This window comes from Tenrec ecaudatus, chromosome 2 (genome assembly GCF_050624435.1).
Source record: "Tenrec ecaudatus isolate mTenEca1 chromosome 2, mTenEca1.hap1, whole genome shotgun sequence".
Lineage (NCBI taxonomy): Eukaryota > Metazoa > Chordata > Mammalia > Afrosoricida > Tenrecidae > Tenrec > Tenrec ecaudatus.
Window position 1 is genome coordinate 278,232,049 of NC_134531.1, and position 15,997 is coordinate 278,248,045.

Consider the following 15,997-nt stretch of genomic DNA (forward strand, 5'->3'; position numbering starts at 1 on the left):
GGACCCTCCACTGGCCTCCCCTCTCCATTCTGGCATGCTGCATTCGCATCCCTGAACACTGGATTTAATTAAGTCTTGTCCCTCTTTCCCTGTGGAGACACAAAAAATACCCTTCCCTTAGGTGGGTCAGTGCCCTATTCCCCCGCCACACATCTCTCTTTTTTCCCCTTTCTTTCCCCCCGCCCCCCTCCTTTTTTGTTGGCTACCATATGTACCTCTGGATTTGGTCTGGCCCTGCCAGACTACCTGGACCTCACCCCTGGAGTGTTTGTATACAGTAGCTTTTTCCCTGTGTCCCTTATACATTTTTTTAAATAAACTTAACTCATGTTGTACTTGCCCTTTTGTGCTTGGCTTACTTCACTTAGCATAATTTCCTCCAGTTCTGTGCATGCGGCGATATGCTTCATACGTTCATCACTACTTTTTAGTGATGCATAGTACTCCATTGTATGTATGTATGTACCACAATTTTTTAATCCATTCGTCTGTTGATGGAAATTTGGGTTGTTCCCAACTCCTTGTGATTGTGAACTGTGCCTGTGCCGTGATTAACATTAGAGCACATATGTCTGGTCGTGGTTTGTTTTTTGCCTCTTCTGGGTGAATGCCCAGTAGGGGGCTTGCTGGGTTGTATGGTAGCTCAATTTCTATCTGTTTTAGAAATTGCCAAATCGATTTCCATAGTGGCTGAACATACCTTCAGGTCCACCATCAGGGGATGAGAGTTCCATTCTCATCACAGCCCCTCCAACACTTGTTGCTTTCTGATTTTTTGAATTGGCCTATCTTTGAGGGTGTTAGGTGGTATCTCATAGTTGTTTTGATTTGCATTTCTCTTATGGCTAATGATCAGGAACATTTTCTCATGTTTATTGGCCATTCAGATATCTGCCCCTGTGAAACTTCTGTTCAGGTCCTTTGCCCACCTCCTAAGTGGGCAATTAGTTTTTCTCTTATTGTAAGCTTGCAAAGTATTACAGATTTTAGTAATAAGGCCTTTGTCTGATCTGTCATTGCTAAAGATACTTTCCCAGTCGGTGAGCTCTCTTATTACTCTCTTGGTGAATTCTTTCGATGTACACAGGTGTCTTATCTTCAGTATATCCCACTTGTCTATTTGTGGCTCCTCTGTTTGTATCCTTCCCTATTTCTGATAGCCTATGTATTCCCTGTGCCAATTTTCTCAGATTTGTGCCAATCCCCTCATTAATGGCCCTAATTTTGGGGGGTTTTATCTCAAGGTCTGTGATCCACCTTAAGTTTATTCTTGTGCGTAGAGTGAGGTAAGGGTCTTGCTTCATTTTTCTGCAGGTAGATATCCATATTTTTCCAGTACCATTTATTGAAGAGGGCATCTGCTTCCCATTAAATATTTTTAGGCTCTTATCAAAGATCAGTTGCCACTATGCTGATGTTTTTATTTTGGGGTCTTCAGCTCTTTTCCATTGGTCTGAATATCTGTCATTATACCAGTACCACACTGTTTTGACTACTGTGGTCATATAATACGTGCTAAAGTCAGGTAGAGCAAGCCCTCCCACTTTGCAGAACTGACATCTTTACTATACTGAGTCTGCCAATTCACGAGCATGGAATGCTCTTCTATTTGTTGAGGTCACTCTTGGTTTCTTGTAGTAGTGTTTTATAATTTTGCTCATACAAATCTTTCATTTTTTCAGTCAGGTATATCCTTAGGTATTTCAATTTGTATCTCATAAGTGACTCTTGATACCCATCTGAGTGTTCTGTGATACTGTATCTGTAACACATTTGGCATCTGATTTTCTTGAAGTTCCTCCTTCCTTTCGGTTCCTTTCTTTTTTGTGAGCACATACTCTCCTCTCTCTCCTTACTATTCTTGCTTTGTCTTAGTCCCATAGTCCTGTAGTCTCATTTCTATTATTTCAATTATGTCTGTCCTCTATCTAGGTTGTGTGTCTCCTTTTAGCCAGGGAGTGTGTATGCCAGGGAGCGACTCCAGTTTATACTTTCATTTTTAGCACACTGTGTGAAGCCTCTTCATTTGTACCATCTTTGTGACACTGTCCATGTAACTTTCAGCTCATACATTTATTTAAAAAAATTATTGTGAAAATATGCAAAACAAAATATCCACCATCTCAAAAAGTCCTAACAGTACACTTCCTGGACATTAATTATGTTCCTCAAGTGGTGCGTCCATGCTTGCTGTCCAGGTCTTTCTACACCATTAGTATAACCTTTATGTCCTTACCCTTTTCCTCCGTCCCTGCTAACTGCTAAATGAGCTGGTTTGTTAAATCATTTTTTGGGGGCTTGTACAATTCTTATCACTATTTATACATACATCCATTGTGTCAAGCGCATATATACATTTGTTGCCATCATCATTCTCAAAACATTTGCCTTTTACTTAAGCCCTTAATATCGACTGCTGGTTTTTCCCCTCCCTCCCTCCCTACTCCCCCCACCTCACGAACCCTTCATAATTCATAAATTATTATTTTGTCATGTTACACTGTTTTTATGTATTTGCTTATTTCATATGCATAGTAACCTGCATATTTACCCTTTAATGACTGTCTTGTTTGTCAAGGGTGATATTTTCAAGGTTTATCCATGCTGTGGCATGTACCATAATCTGTATGGCTTAGTAATGTTCCCGAAACGTGTATTTGACAAATTGTGTGTATCTATTTTTTTAGTTTCTCCTTTTTGGCTCTCGTGGTAGGTGCTGCAATGAACATTGGTATACAGATTTCTGTTTGCTTTACTGTCTACAGTTCTTCTGGGTGAATACTTAGGATCCTAGGACTGGGATTGTCGAGTCTGGTATGCTATAGCATTACTGATACTAACATAACTCCAGATAACCACAATATGTCTGCAGTGTTCTACTCTTGTGCTTGTTTACATTTTCATTTTGAGGAAATTGTTTGTTACTCTAGTAACAAAATAAGATTCTTAGAATTTTTTAAACGTTCATTTATAATCTTCGCTTTGCAGTCAAATATTGCCAATGCTCAAAATATCAGAAATACAAATTTTCCAGGGAAATTAAATTGGCATCCTTATAATAGTTGCATCAATTTGGTGTTAAAGGAATTTTTTAAGACAAGTAATACTGTTTTAGTTCTTTTAATAGGATTTCCCTTTTGGTTTTCTTAAATTACTGTTGTTCTTTTTCAGTCATTATTCAATCTTTTGGAATTTAGAAGATTAGTCCTGAGTTACAAACCTCCATCAAATCCTCAAGATTTACCCCGAAACCAAAAGGTAAATTGTTAAAGCTTTTTAACCAGAGATCTGTACCAATCTCTTACATATGATTGCCATGTGGGTAATTGCTTCATGAAATCTGCAGCTTAATGTCCAAACTTGAATGCTATCTCATGAATCTCAACTTTTAATATGACTGACTTATTTTGTATTAATATATTATAAATATACATTTTTCTTCACCTTTATTTCAGAATGATGATTCATTTTTGTGTTACTTTAGTTGTATTTTCCCCAGTTTCTGCTGTGAAATTTTATATGTTATAACTCAAGGTCATTTTGGAATCGTTTTCTGAAAAATGGAATACAAACAAAATGATTTATTTTACTGTGTAAGCCCTTAAAAATGAGTTTTTACTAATTGTCTTTGTTTGATAGTTTGTGATTCTTGTGATTCTTGACAGGTGTCTGTCTGTTGCAGCGTCTTTGCTGTAAAATGGTTCAGGACAGTGCAAAGCCCTGTCTTTCCAGTTGCCAACCATGATGTGTCTTTATTTGTCTTTGAAGGATGATAGTATATATAAGCTTTATAGACATTTCAGTGTACACATAAATATATAAAATATACATAGAGCATGAAATCTGAACCTGATATTGAGAAGGGTTGGATATCATTGGCACTTATTCAGTTGCAGTAATAATTGCACTTGGGAAGACTTCTTGTTTATCTGTGTCATACCTTAGAATTACTACAGTGTTTTTGGCATAGTATTATTTCGCGCTGTCTATATGATCCATTTCTTTTTTTCTTCATAAACTTTATAATAACATCTCACTACTTCCGGAATCTGCCTATCGACTTCAGCCAATTGGGCATCATTTGGGTCCACATTTTCAAGCACATTGTAGGTCCCTGTTTAGTGTCGGAAGCACAAAACAAAACAAAACTCCAGGTCATTCTTTCATTGTCAAACTGTCTTGAGACATTCTCTCCCTCCACTGCCTCATCATCTTTTTCTTCTTCAGCATCTATTAAGTCCTTCCTTACCTTTCAGTCCTCTCTGTGATCCATGCACAGTATGGAATCAGTGTCACAGGGTTCTCTGTTCCACAGACTTGCTGTGTGGATGCTGGCTTTTCTAATACTATCATTATCAAATGCTCGGAGCTTGTTCACATGCTCAGCAATTCTTTTCCAGAAACCTTGGATGCATCTTCCCTTAACTCTCTCCCAAGAAAATGCAGTGTTCCAGATGCACTGAAACAACAGTACAGTGAAGTCTATCAGTGTTATAAAAATGAGTGTTTGGAGTCTTAATGGCTGCTAGACGAGTATATAGTTCAACTATTGTGTGTTGTTAGAGTTGGACATTGTACAGATTTCTAACCAATTTTACTTCCTGCGTGAAACTGACAGATTTTTTGGTAGAACAAGCCATGTCCTGCCTTGTAGCAGGCTTTGGGGTGGTCTGTCATGATCTCTGAATGAACACCTGAGGATGATAGCAGCAACAAATAACGTGCTACAACATTATGTGGACTAACTATAGTGTAAAACTAACTATAGTGTAAACAGAAAACTTTTAGTTTTGTACGTTATTTTTAGCTAAATTATTATTTTTTATTAAGAAAATTGGGCTGGTTTTTATAAAAGTAGCTATACTTAATGGGGAAAACAAATTAGTAGAGGAGATGCTTGCGTGTAGAACTTTCATCATCTTCATATAGGGAACTGCCCGAAAGCAGACCATCTCAGAGACTGTGATGCTCAAATGTTAGGCTTCAAGAAAGTCTTCAAGTTTGATTGGCATTCAGTCCTAGTGATAAATTGCTGAATTGTTTTTCTTTTAATTATAATTATTTAAAACTTTTGCTCTGCAAACACACAAAGTATTTGTAATACAAACAAGTAGGCTCATGGCTTGATTATTAAACAGCTTTTAGGAAAACCTTAACTATTAAGTGTCAGGCTGATGCATGAAAACCATTTTCAGAAGGGAAACCTGGTCATCTGACACGGCCCCTTTCATCTCCAGAGAAATTAGGACAAATTCCTTCACTTATTAGGATTTTTACATATAACGTCTCCCCTTACTATATATTTTTTAACATTAAAACATTTGTCTTTTATACTGTCAGTTTAAGTTCCTTGTAGTATTTAGAATTATTATTTTCTGATTTGTATTTATATATATTTGGACCATTTATTTTCCTGAAGTTCAGTGCTTTTCAGAATTTAAATTTTTTCATTCTACCTAGTGCTGAAAAAAAGAACTTTTTAAAGTGTTATTTGGGATTGGCTGAAGGCTTATGGACCAGATCATCAGTTTTACATTCAGCAATTCATACAGATTTTGTTTTGTCTTACTCATTGCAGTTTCACCCCATTTCATTTTGTGTTTCCAGTTTCCTTTACCCTTCTGAACTTTGTACTTGGGTAAATACTGCCAATTGTGACTTAGACAGTTACTATTTTAAGGTGTGCAAACCTCATTAGTGTAACAGTTCTTCCAGTAGACCTGTTTGATTGTTTGTTTGAAACTTTAACTGTGGGCATGAGTCCTTTCCAGACCCGATATACAACTAAGAAACTTAGTGTCGGGGTTTCCCTAAGTCTCTGACCAACCAGTAAGCCTGGTGTCCTTTATGATTGTGACATTTGTTCCTCATTCTTCTCCCACCCTTTTGAAGGCCACCTGATGTGATGGGCTGTTGCTAGGTTGACAGATACCAGGTACCAGGTAGCAGGGTCATACAGACCGATGTTTGTGTGGCTCAGGCAACCATCACACTGCTATTTTCCATGTGACTTTCATTTCCTCATTCTTCTTTCCTCTGGACAAGGAGAGACCCATAGTTACATCCTAGATGGCCACTCGTGAGCTTTTGAGACCTAATCACTGCTTACCAATAGTGCTTTTGTCAACTACGCTATGCCAGTCTCAGTGACTCATTCTCTAAAGATGTTTGCTCATGTCTTCCCTGTTTAATGTACTTTTGTCTTTTGTCAAAGATCAGCTGTGGATAGGTGGATGGATTAATTCTGGGTTCTCAGTTATAGTCATTTGGTTTAGTATCTATCGTACTAATTCGAGAGTCTGTAGACTAAAATTACTGTGTAGTAGGATTTCACATAAAAAAGTGGAAGGCCTCCTACTGTGTTCTTCTTCATTAGTAGTGCTTTGCTTATCTAGGATTTTTTTTCCCTTTCTATATAAAGTTGAGATTCACGTTTTTCATGTCTTTAAAGAATAGTGTTGGGGTCTAGATCAGATATGCATTATATTTGTAGATTTGTATAGGATTTAATTGCTTACAATGTTATGTCTTCATAGTTCATGATCTTGGTAAATTCTTCTATTCATGTAGGTCCCCTTTATATTTTTGTAGGGTGATTTTCAATTTTTGTTTATAGATCATTTATCCTTGTAGTTATTAAAAGATTAGTTTTGAAATCTTATTTTTAAATGTTATATTCTGAGGTGTAGATTCTCAACACTAAAATAAAATACATTATTAACAGAAAAAAAGACAAAAAAAGACAGGGCTAGTATAGGGTGAAAAGAATGTTCACCTGAAAACTAGAGACATATAAATCCAATCTTTAATAGCTTTCTACAGAAATTTGTTTTATAATGGGGAAGTCAGCATTTCTCAATGTCGTTTTAGCTTAAGAGGAGACCTGGTGTCACAGCGTGTTACATAGTAACCTGCTAGCATTGTCACCTGCCAACAGTGGTATGTGGAAGAAGAGGCGACGTTCTGTTTCCGTAAGGATTTGCACCTTGAGAGTTGCCCGGGGGTGGTTCTACTCTGTCCTATACGGTTGCTGCTTGTTGGAATTGATGCTAAGTCAGGGAGGGTTTTCTTAGCTTAAATAATTAATAGAATCTCTCATTTCCATTCTGAAAAAGATACTTATTTAGACAAATAGCATATAATTTTATGTAAAATTGTCCCTCAAATGTAATGTTTCTGTCCATGGTGATTTGGCATTTGGGGAACAAGTATGCGGGTAAGCATCAGCGACAAGATCTCTGATCATGTAGTTGTCAAGCTGTTCAGCTGTTAACCAAGAGCTTTTGTTTCAAACTACCAGTGGCAGCCTTCCCTCAGGAGGAAGACAAGCAGTCTAATTCCACAGCATTGCAGCCTTATAAACACAGGTCAGCTTTTCGCTGGACTTACAGGATTGCTCTGAGTCAGAATATATTTGACAGCCGTGGTTTTTGTTTTGTTTGTTTGAACTCCCTACTGATTGGGGCTGTTGTACCTAACACAGAGAATGGATACGTTGTGTATACGGTGCCAAGTATGGCTTTTTCCATTTATTATTTGATAATGAGGCAATGTTTATAGCCACATGAGCTTGAAAACCAATGTGTTAAGATACATAATATACTTAGAGTCACTTTGATCAAATCATAGAGATGTTATTTATATGTTTTGCTAAAAGATACAGTTTTTAAAATGAGATAGTCATTGACATCAGCAATACTTGAACGGTGTGACATCTTAGTATCTGGGTGCATTGCGAGGTAACTAGAAAACTATACCTAAGATGCTCACTGTAACCATTTCTTACTCCCACTCCCACTTACCCTCTTTTTGCTGAAACATCACAAAAAGATGACAACATATAAGTTTGAGGAGGCAAAGATGAAAATGCCCACAATATTCAGTGAAAATAGTCACATAGTTATTTTCTTATAGCTAACATCTGATTAATTATAAGACTCTTATAAAATATGAAAATAAAAATAATTTATAAATTATCAAGAGTTCATGAGGGTAGGAAACTAGGGGAGGGAGTGGATAAAAGAGGAGCGGATACCAAGGGCTCAAATAGAAATTGTTGTGGAAATGATGATGGCAACATATGTACAAATGTGCTTGATACAATTGATGTGTACAGATTGGTATAAGAGTTGTAAGAGTCCCCAATAAAATGATTTATTTTTTTTAAACCAGAAAAAGTAATTAAAAATAATTATAAATTAAATCTTAATTTATGGTGAATATTTCCAAACTAAGAATATTTTCTGCATTTTAAGCTAATTAATAAGAAGGGGATTTGTTTAACTGAATGCCAGAGCATATATCTGGAAGAAAATGCATGAAGATATTTTAAAGTTTAAGCATCTGAAATACTTGCCTCCTAGCCATGATAAAGTGATAAAGGGTAGATTCATTCTTCCTTTGCAAACAGATAAAAAACTGGACAATAGATAGCACGGGAAAAGATATCCTTAAGAGAAGAGAAAAAACAAACAAACAACATAGCTTTGTGTTTCTAGGCTGAAATGAAGCTTAGGGGAAGAAAAGCCAAGCAGAAACCATTGGTGTTTTTATACTGAGGAAATGGAGTTTATACTCTGGGAACACCAGAGAAACTAAATGTGTATCATGCAAGAACCTTACAACACAAAGAGTATAAGAAATTTATCACTATTACATGATAGATTTAATTAAGCCATGTCAACAAATACATTAAATTAAAATGATAAAAATTGAATCCTTTTATAAGGCAGAGGTTGTCATATTGCATTAAAAAGAAAAACTAAGCCACAATCTGTCTAAAAGGTGTCCACTTTAGGTATATACATGGACACATATAGGTTAAAAATAAAAGAATGAAGAAATACATTTTATGCTAATGGTAATCAAATAGAAATCTGTGGCAGTTACATAATCTGTTGTCAATTTGAGGTTTAAGAGTGGAGGAGTGGAGGTTGGCCTGTCAATCAGTCACAGCTTGATGACCTCATTTGGAGGCACTAAGGAGCTAAATAGCTCACTGGAGGCGGGACACATGCATACTCCCTGTGAGACATTACTGACCACAAGCCTATTGGAGTTATGCTGATGACGCTAAAGACCTGGAGTTGGAAGAGCCACATGGAGACCCTGCCAGTGCTGAGACGCTTCCACTGCCACTGGATCCACAAGACTTTGCAACCACTGGCCTGTGATCTTCCTCAATTCGGCGTCATTGCATGTGTTGCGTGAATCTGAATAGGAATTTATAGATTGGTATCGGACATAAGGGCTAATATTGGACTTATTGACTTGACTTGGACTGGGATGTTTTCTCAATATTGATTTGCTCTTGTATATAAAGCTCTTTCTTAAACACATATGGATTTGTTTCTCTAGTCTACCTGGACTAACACAGAACCTTTGGAAGCTTTTATAATCTTAGAAGATTTCAGGCAGGCAAAGAATGTTGCCTTTAATAAAGAAAATAATTAAATATAAATGAGTCATTCATCAACGAGACCGTACAGTTCTAAAATATGATTCACTTAATAACAGTTTTTAATACATTAAGTAAAAACTGACACAAATGAAAGGAGGAAAATATGAATCATTTATAGTCAACGAGTTTAATAACTTTCTTTCAATTTACAAAGCAAGTAGAAAGAAAATTACTAAGGATACAGACAAATTAAAAAGTATTTTGCACTGGACAGATGGACTGCGTTTTAACAGCAAGGATGGTGAGACTTTGTCTCATATACTTTGGATTTATCAGAATGGAACAGACCTTGGAAAAGAATATTATGCTCGGCAATGTAGAGATTTCTTGAAAATAAAGCCACCCCCCCCCCAAAAAAAGAAAAAAGATGAATTGACATTGTAGCTGCAACAATGGTCTCAAGCATAGCAATGGGTTGTGAGGATGGAGCAAGGCCAGAGAGTGTTTATTTTGTTGCACATAGGATTGTCACTGTGGGCCAGAATTAACTCCATGGCACCTAACAGCACCTACAACGTGGAACTCACTGAGAAACGTAGCCTGCAATGAATCTTGAAACGCCCATGGATCGTCGGACGAGAATCAGCAAATCTGACTCGGAGGAAGAATACCTAGAATGTTGCTCAGAAGTGAAGATGACTTCGTCTCACGTACGTTGCACGTATTCCCAGGAAGAACTAGTCCCTGAAGAAGGCCATCAGGGCACGTCATTGGTAATGTAGAGGGCTAGCGACCAACAGGGTAACCCTCATAAAGTTGTCTTGACACAGTGGTTGCAACGGTGGATTCAAACAGAACGCTTGTGAGGAGGCCACTGGCCGGGCACTTTTTCATTCAGTTGTACATGAGGTCACATAACCTCAAAGAACAGACACCATATTTTTCACATAGTTAGGATTTCAGCAGGAGATAAACTTTTTGACAGTGAATATGAAAATATTCTCTGTTGCTTGTGTCAACTAGTAATTTACAAAGGCTAGACTGAACATTACAACCACGTACAAAAGTGATAAGCTTTAAGGATACAGTTTTGCTCTTCTGCCAGATTAAGACTTAAAATTATAGAAAGTCAGAACTAGTCTGTCTTTGAACTTCAGTGCAATGGCAGTAGGTGAAGCTACTAAATTGTGAGTTTAAGATGTGTGCTTTGGAAAGTCAAAGACATGTTTTTGAAACTTGCACTCTTGAGTGTTTTATGGTCCACCCATATCTTAGAAGCAGGCCCACTAATTCTTTAACTGTGATTTGGAAGCTTGCAGAGGGACTTTCTGCATCTGCTTCTTCCTTTCAGTTCCTTGGCTGCCTGTATTGCTACTTCAACCTGCAATCTGGGCTTTGCAAGAAGTTTCAGGTTGCTGCTACCTCAGGCTGCACCAGCGGACCATCAGATTTCTGTAGTCTTCCTCATCATCTGTGCATGAAGAAGACCGCTATATACAGTTTCCTTTCTAGAGCATCAGCTACATTAAGTCCATTAAAAAAAAAACATGGCTTTTCATGTAACTGGATGGCTCATTTGAACTGTTGATTTTCTTCAACTTCACTTTGAGCGTAGTTATATATGATCATGTAATGCACTATTTCACAGCCAGCTTCTGTACTTGTTTTGGCTACTGATACTGAGCTTCTCTGTCATCTCTTCCCACAGATGTAATCAATTTGATTTCCGAGTATACCTTCTAGAGAAGTCCATGTGTATAATTACCATTTATATTGGAAAAAAAAGTATTTGTGAAGAAGAATTTATTGGTCTCAGGAAATTCTTCTACTTGATCTCCGGTTTTGTTTCTGCTACCAAGACCATATTTTCCAACTACTAGTCCTTGCTCTTTGTTTCCAATTTTCACAGTGTACTCAGCAGTAACTGCCACTATATCTTGATTGAATGTTTGAGCCATTTCAGACTGAAGAAGTTGGTACAGTTCTTCAATTTATGTATCGCTATCTTTAGTGGTTGGTGTATAAATTAGAATAATAGTTGTAGTAACTCAATATCCTTGTATTTGTATAGATAATATTGTGTCATAGATAGCACTGTGCTTCGGGATGGAGCCTGAAATCTATTTGTAATATCAGTGTGACATCATTCCTCTTGAATTCATTGTTCGCAGCCTAGGAAACCATATGGTGATCTGAAACAAAATAGCCAGCACTATCCCTTCCAGCTTGCTAATGCACAGGCCATCAATCTTTATGTATTCCCTTTCCAATTTTCCTATGCATTCTTTGCACATTCTAAGTTCTGATTCTTAATAGATGTTTGCAGATGTTTTCTCGAAACATTTTGAGTCTTGTCCATCAGCAAATGAAGGTCTTGAAAGCTTTACCCCATCCACATCATTATGGTCAACTGTACTTTGAGAGGGTAAATTTTAAGTGTCTTCCGACCTGAGGGCCTCGTCTGGCACTATATCTGACAGTGTTCTGCTGCTATCAGTGAGGTTTGCAGTGATGAATTCTTTCTTTATAGTGTGTTTTTTATTTTGAAGTTCTGCTGAAATCTATCGGCTTGGGGTGACCCTGCTGGTATCTGCACTACCAGTGACATCGCTTCGGATCATCCGGCTTCTCTGATCATCTGTTCGTGATGGTCCTTGTAGTTGTTTTTAGGTGCTGTCGAGTTGGTTCTCACTCATAGCAAATCTATGTACAGTAGAGTGAAACACTGCCTAGTCCTCACAATTGTGCTTGTATTTGCGCTCGTCCTTGCAGCTGTTGTGTCAGTCCATCCTGTTGAAGGTCTTCCTCTTTCTCCTTCCCTGACACTTTTCCAAGCATGATGTCTGTCTGTGTTCATGGAATGGTCTTTCCTGACATGTCCAGATTCTTCAGATGAAGTTTTGTTATCCCGGTTGTGCGTCTTTCAAGGCAGATTTCTTTATTCCATTAGTCATTGGGGAAGTGTGGTTAAAATGAGATGTGCTACTGCACCATTAAGAAGGCCGACTGAAGTGTTGCTCAGGGTGTATGGCCAGGACTCTCGGACAGTGCCAGTGAGCTCAATGAAATGGTCTAACAACTTTGAAAAACAGCTTGTTTGCTTCTGAAACATGTACTGTATGCTCCAGCAATTTGCCTCAAGGTTTTTATCCAAGAATAATGAAAACATATGTCCATATCAATATTAACAGCTGCTGGAAGAATTTAACTGATAAAGAAGTTCTAATGTATTCACACAGTGGAACACTACTTAGCAATAAAATGGAATTAAATACTAATATACTCAGTCCTATGGAGGAAGCTGAAAATATTTGACAATCAATGAAAAGAAATCAAACTAAGTACATGATGTATAATTCAAGTATTTACATTTCTAGAAAATACACAAGGGCCATGATACCTTGGAATAGTGGGGGAGGAATGAAGGGTGAGGAAACTTTTGGCAGTGATGGATATGTATGTGCTATCTTTAAAAAATGTTTTATTTCTTCTCATACCTTATAAGTTAATGATTCACTTATATTAAGAAGTGTGCACTCATCACCACAATTTCAGAACATTTTCTTATCACACTTGTTTTTAGTCCCCTTTCCCCTATTGTCCCTTTCATTACCTAGGTAATTATTAATCCAGTTACTGTCTCTATTGGTCCACCTTTTCTGAATTTCATATACAGAAAATCATACAAAACACACACAGGAAGTAAACAAACAAACCCCCAACAACTACTACATAAAAAAATAGCTCAATCAAAAGAAAAGCAGAAAATGTAAACATTTGAAACCAGTTTAACATGTGCCAAAAGGGAGATCAAACGAGAAGGTACTATATTCTAACCTAACTCTATCTGCCAGCATCCATTCTACAAGGCTCTCCTCTCACAGCAAGGTCATTCATATCCCTGGACTGTATCCGGGAGGATTCACCAGAGGCTTAATCCATGTAGAGACCCTGCAAACGGGTTTCGGGTTTCCGCAGTCACCTGTAGCCTTCTGCAAGGCGGGTATTCATAATGTAAGCTCTGATACGGTTTCCGCCTTTGGATTTGGATTTTATTATTTATAATTCTCAGATCACACAGGCTGGTGCGCCTCTTCCATGTGGAGTTAGATGGTGTCTCACTTAGATGGTTGCTTGTTAAGACGACAAGCCTTTAAGACCTCATTTGTTTTTCTTCCTGATAGCCGGGAACCATGTGTTCTTCACCACCCTTTGCTATCGGACCAGGATCTCCACTGTTCTCTTCATGAGGGTGAATATAAAGGATAAGGCCCTGTCTTAAATAGTTCTTCTTAGATCAGGGCTAGAATGGATTGTGAGCCCTAGATCTATTCATATATCTATGACAGTGTGAATGTGAGTGGGTCTGTGTGCTGAAGAGGGGAAAAACACCTTTTTTTGTTGTGAGTGTGTTAGAATCTTCAGGCCTGTCTGCTTTGCTTGCCAGGATACCTATTCTCAGGAGGGTGGGACCCCACTGGAAGAGGAAGTGGGAGAGAACTAAGGGCAGGGGAGAGGAGCATTATCATAGAACAAAAGTACGAAAAGTGAAGAAAGTAAACCAGTCCTTAGGGTTTGGAATTCCTTCTCCTTTGCTAGTGGTATTGTATGTACTTAGGCTTGTGTAAAGAGGCGGGGCATGTGGTGGGGAGGGCACCAGAGAACAAAAAGAGCAAAGAAAGAGCGGGGGTGGGGGGGAGGTTAAAAGTGTCAAGTGGACACTGAGAATGTGTGCACCAACATGGCCTGCTGTCCACTACGAATGTGTGGCACTTCATGCTGAGATTGTAAATGTAGTGCCAGTCAGGTTCTCTGCTGTTTTTCATGCTTGAATTCTAGCTTCAGGATCCTGGGTTCACTTGATGATGATAAGATAAGTATTGAACACTTCATTGATCCATATCCTTTTGTTTTTGGATAATTTACACTTGTATGCCAGCATTTAAAAATAATCCTCACTTAGATTTTGCTTGTTTTTTATTAGGAACATCGGAATTTGCCATTTATGCGAGAGCTTCGGTATCTATTTGCACTTCTTGTTGGGACAAAGAGGAAATATGTTGATCCCTCAAGAGCAGTTGAAATTCTTAAGGATGCTTTCAAATCAAATGACTCGCAGCAGGTAGCTCTTTTGTATCTGTTTGTTTATTAAACCATTGAATATTTAATCTGATTGTTCCTTAAGCAGTGGTTCCAAAGATACCTGAAATTTTAAGAGGTGATTATTTAGCTTTATCAAACAAAATTTCATTTAACTAACCCATATAAGAGATAAACCTAAAACATTATTTAGAAGACTTGAGCAAAATAATGTTTTTGAAAGTGTTAAGATCAATGTAGCTGTGTGTCTAATGATGGAAATTATAATTGAAAGTAAAATGTTAAATATTTTCAAAGTGTAAATAGGTTTTCACAAATGTATAACAATCTAATGTTAATGCACTGTACATGCTTTTGATATACCTGTTTGTGTTATAGAGATGCTCTAAGTTTAATTGAGGCTTCTACAACTCACACTAAATACCCCTACATAGTCAAAATTCCACAGATAACTTTGAGTCTTCAAACCCTTAATAGCCTACTGTTAACTGGAAGCCTCACTGATCCACAGTCAGTTAAGCATACTTTGAATGGAGCATGCATTATAGATTGTGTCTATATAAAAGTTGCATGCTCAGTAGGAGATAGAAGGTACTACACAAAAAGCAGATCTTTGCACTTCCTGGGATAGCTGCTCTGGCTACTACATGCAGATTCCCTGTCTCTTTGTAGTGATCCTTATGCAGGATTAATTTATTTTAAAATGGGAGCAGCCATAGCTTGATACTCAAACCATGTTCCATACTAGCAATTCAACGTTTTCTTGACTTTCTCCTGCTTCTTGGGAACATATCCAACATCATTATTCCCATCATGCTATTCAAGGCATACAATATTGCACCTAAAACAAAGAAGAATTCATGAGAACTGTTCAGAAATCACTTTTTACTTTACTGGAGAGACAAACTGCTCAAGCAGAAATGATTAGTGTCATATGTGTTGTTGTTTGTTTGTTTGCTTTTAAACTTAATGACTGCCTTTCAAAAGCATGCTTTTTCAAGGGTTACCTGTTGAGGAAATGGTTTGGGAGCCATGTTTGACCTCTTCCCAAATACACAAGTGGAAGAATACAAGTCCACGTCAGACAGACCTCCACCTTCCATCCTTCTTTATCTATTGCTGATTAAAAATTAATTATGAACTATTCCTTTCATGGCACATTACTTTTTTCTACTGAGTTCTTTAATCTATTGTAATTACCACACACAACTCACAGGCAATACTCACGATTAAAGGGTTTATTAGGGAAGTTAACAGGATCCAAAAATGTTAAGGGTTCAGTCTTCTTTTTTCCACAGCCATCTTTTCTCAGTCATGCTGGCAGGCATGTGTCTTTCTGGTCCTTAGGCTCTCATCCACATGGCCCCTTGGTCTCAGCTGTGCTCAGGCAAGTGCTACAAACTCCATCCACACTAATACATGCTGTTGGGCTGTCCCATGTGAAAGCTAGCCTCCTGCCCAAAGGCACTCGGCTTTACTTGTTCTACAGTTTTTTCA

The 15,997-nt window shown here is 37.7% G+C and overlaps 1 protein-coding gene across 2 annotated transcripts in view; it reads left to right on the forward strand.

Moving 5' to 3' along the window:
- USP25 (ubiquitin specific peptidase 25) overlaps positions 1-15,997 on the forward strand; it is a 168,194-nt gene that overhangs the window by 72,542 nt on the left and 79,655 nt on the right. For both annotated transcript variants that reach the window (XM_075542462.1, XM_075542463.1), the window contains 2 exons: positions 3,172-3,258; positions 14,385-14,522. In XM_075542462.1, coding sequence (XP_075398577.1) covers positions 3,172-3,258; positions 14,385-14,522 — 225 coding nt within the window. The remainder of the gene's footprint in view (positions 1-3,171; positions 3,259-14,384; positions 14,523-15,997) is intronic.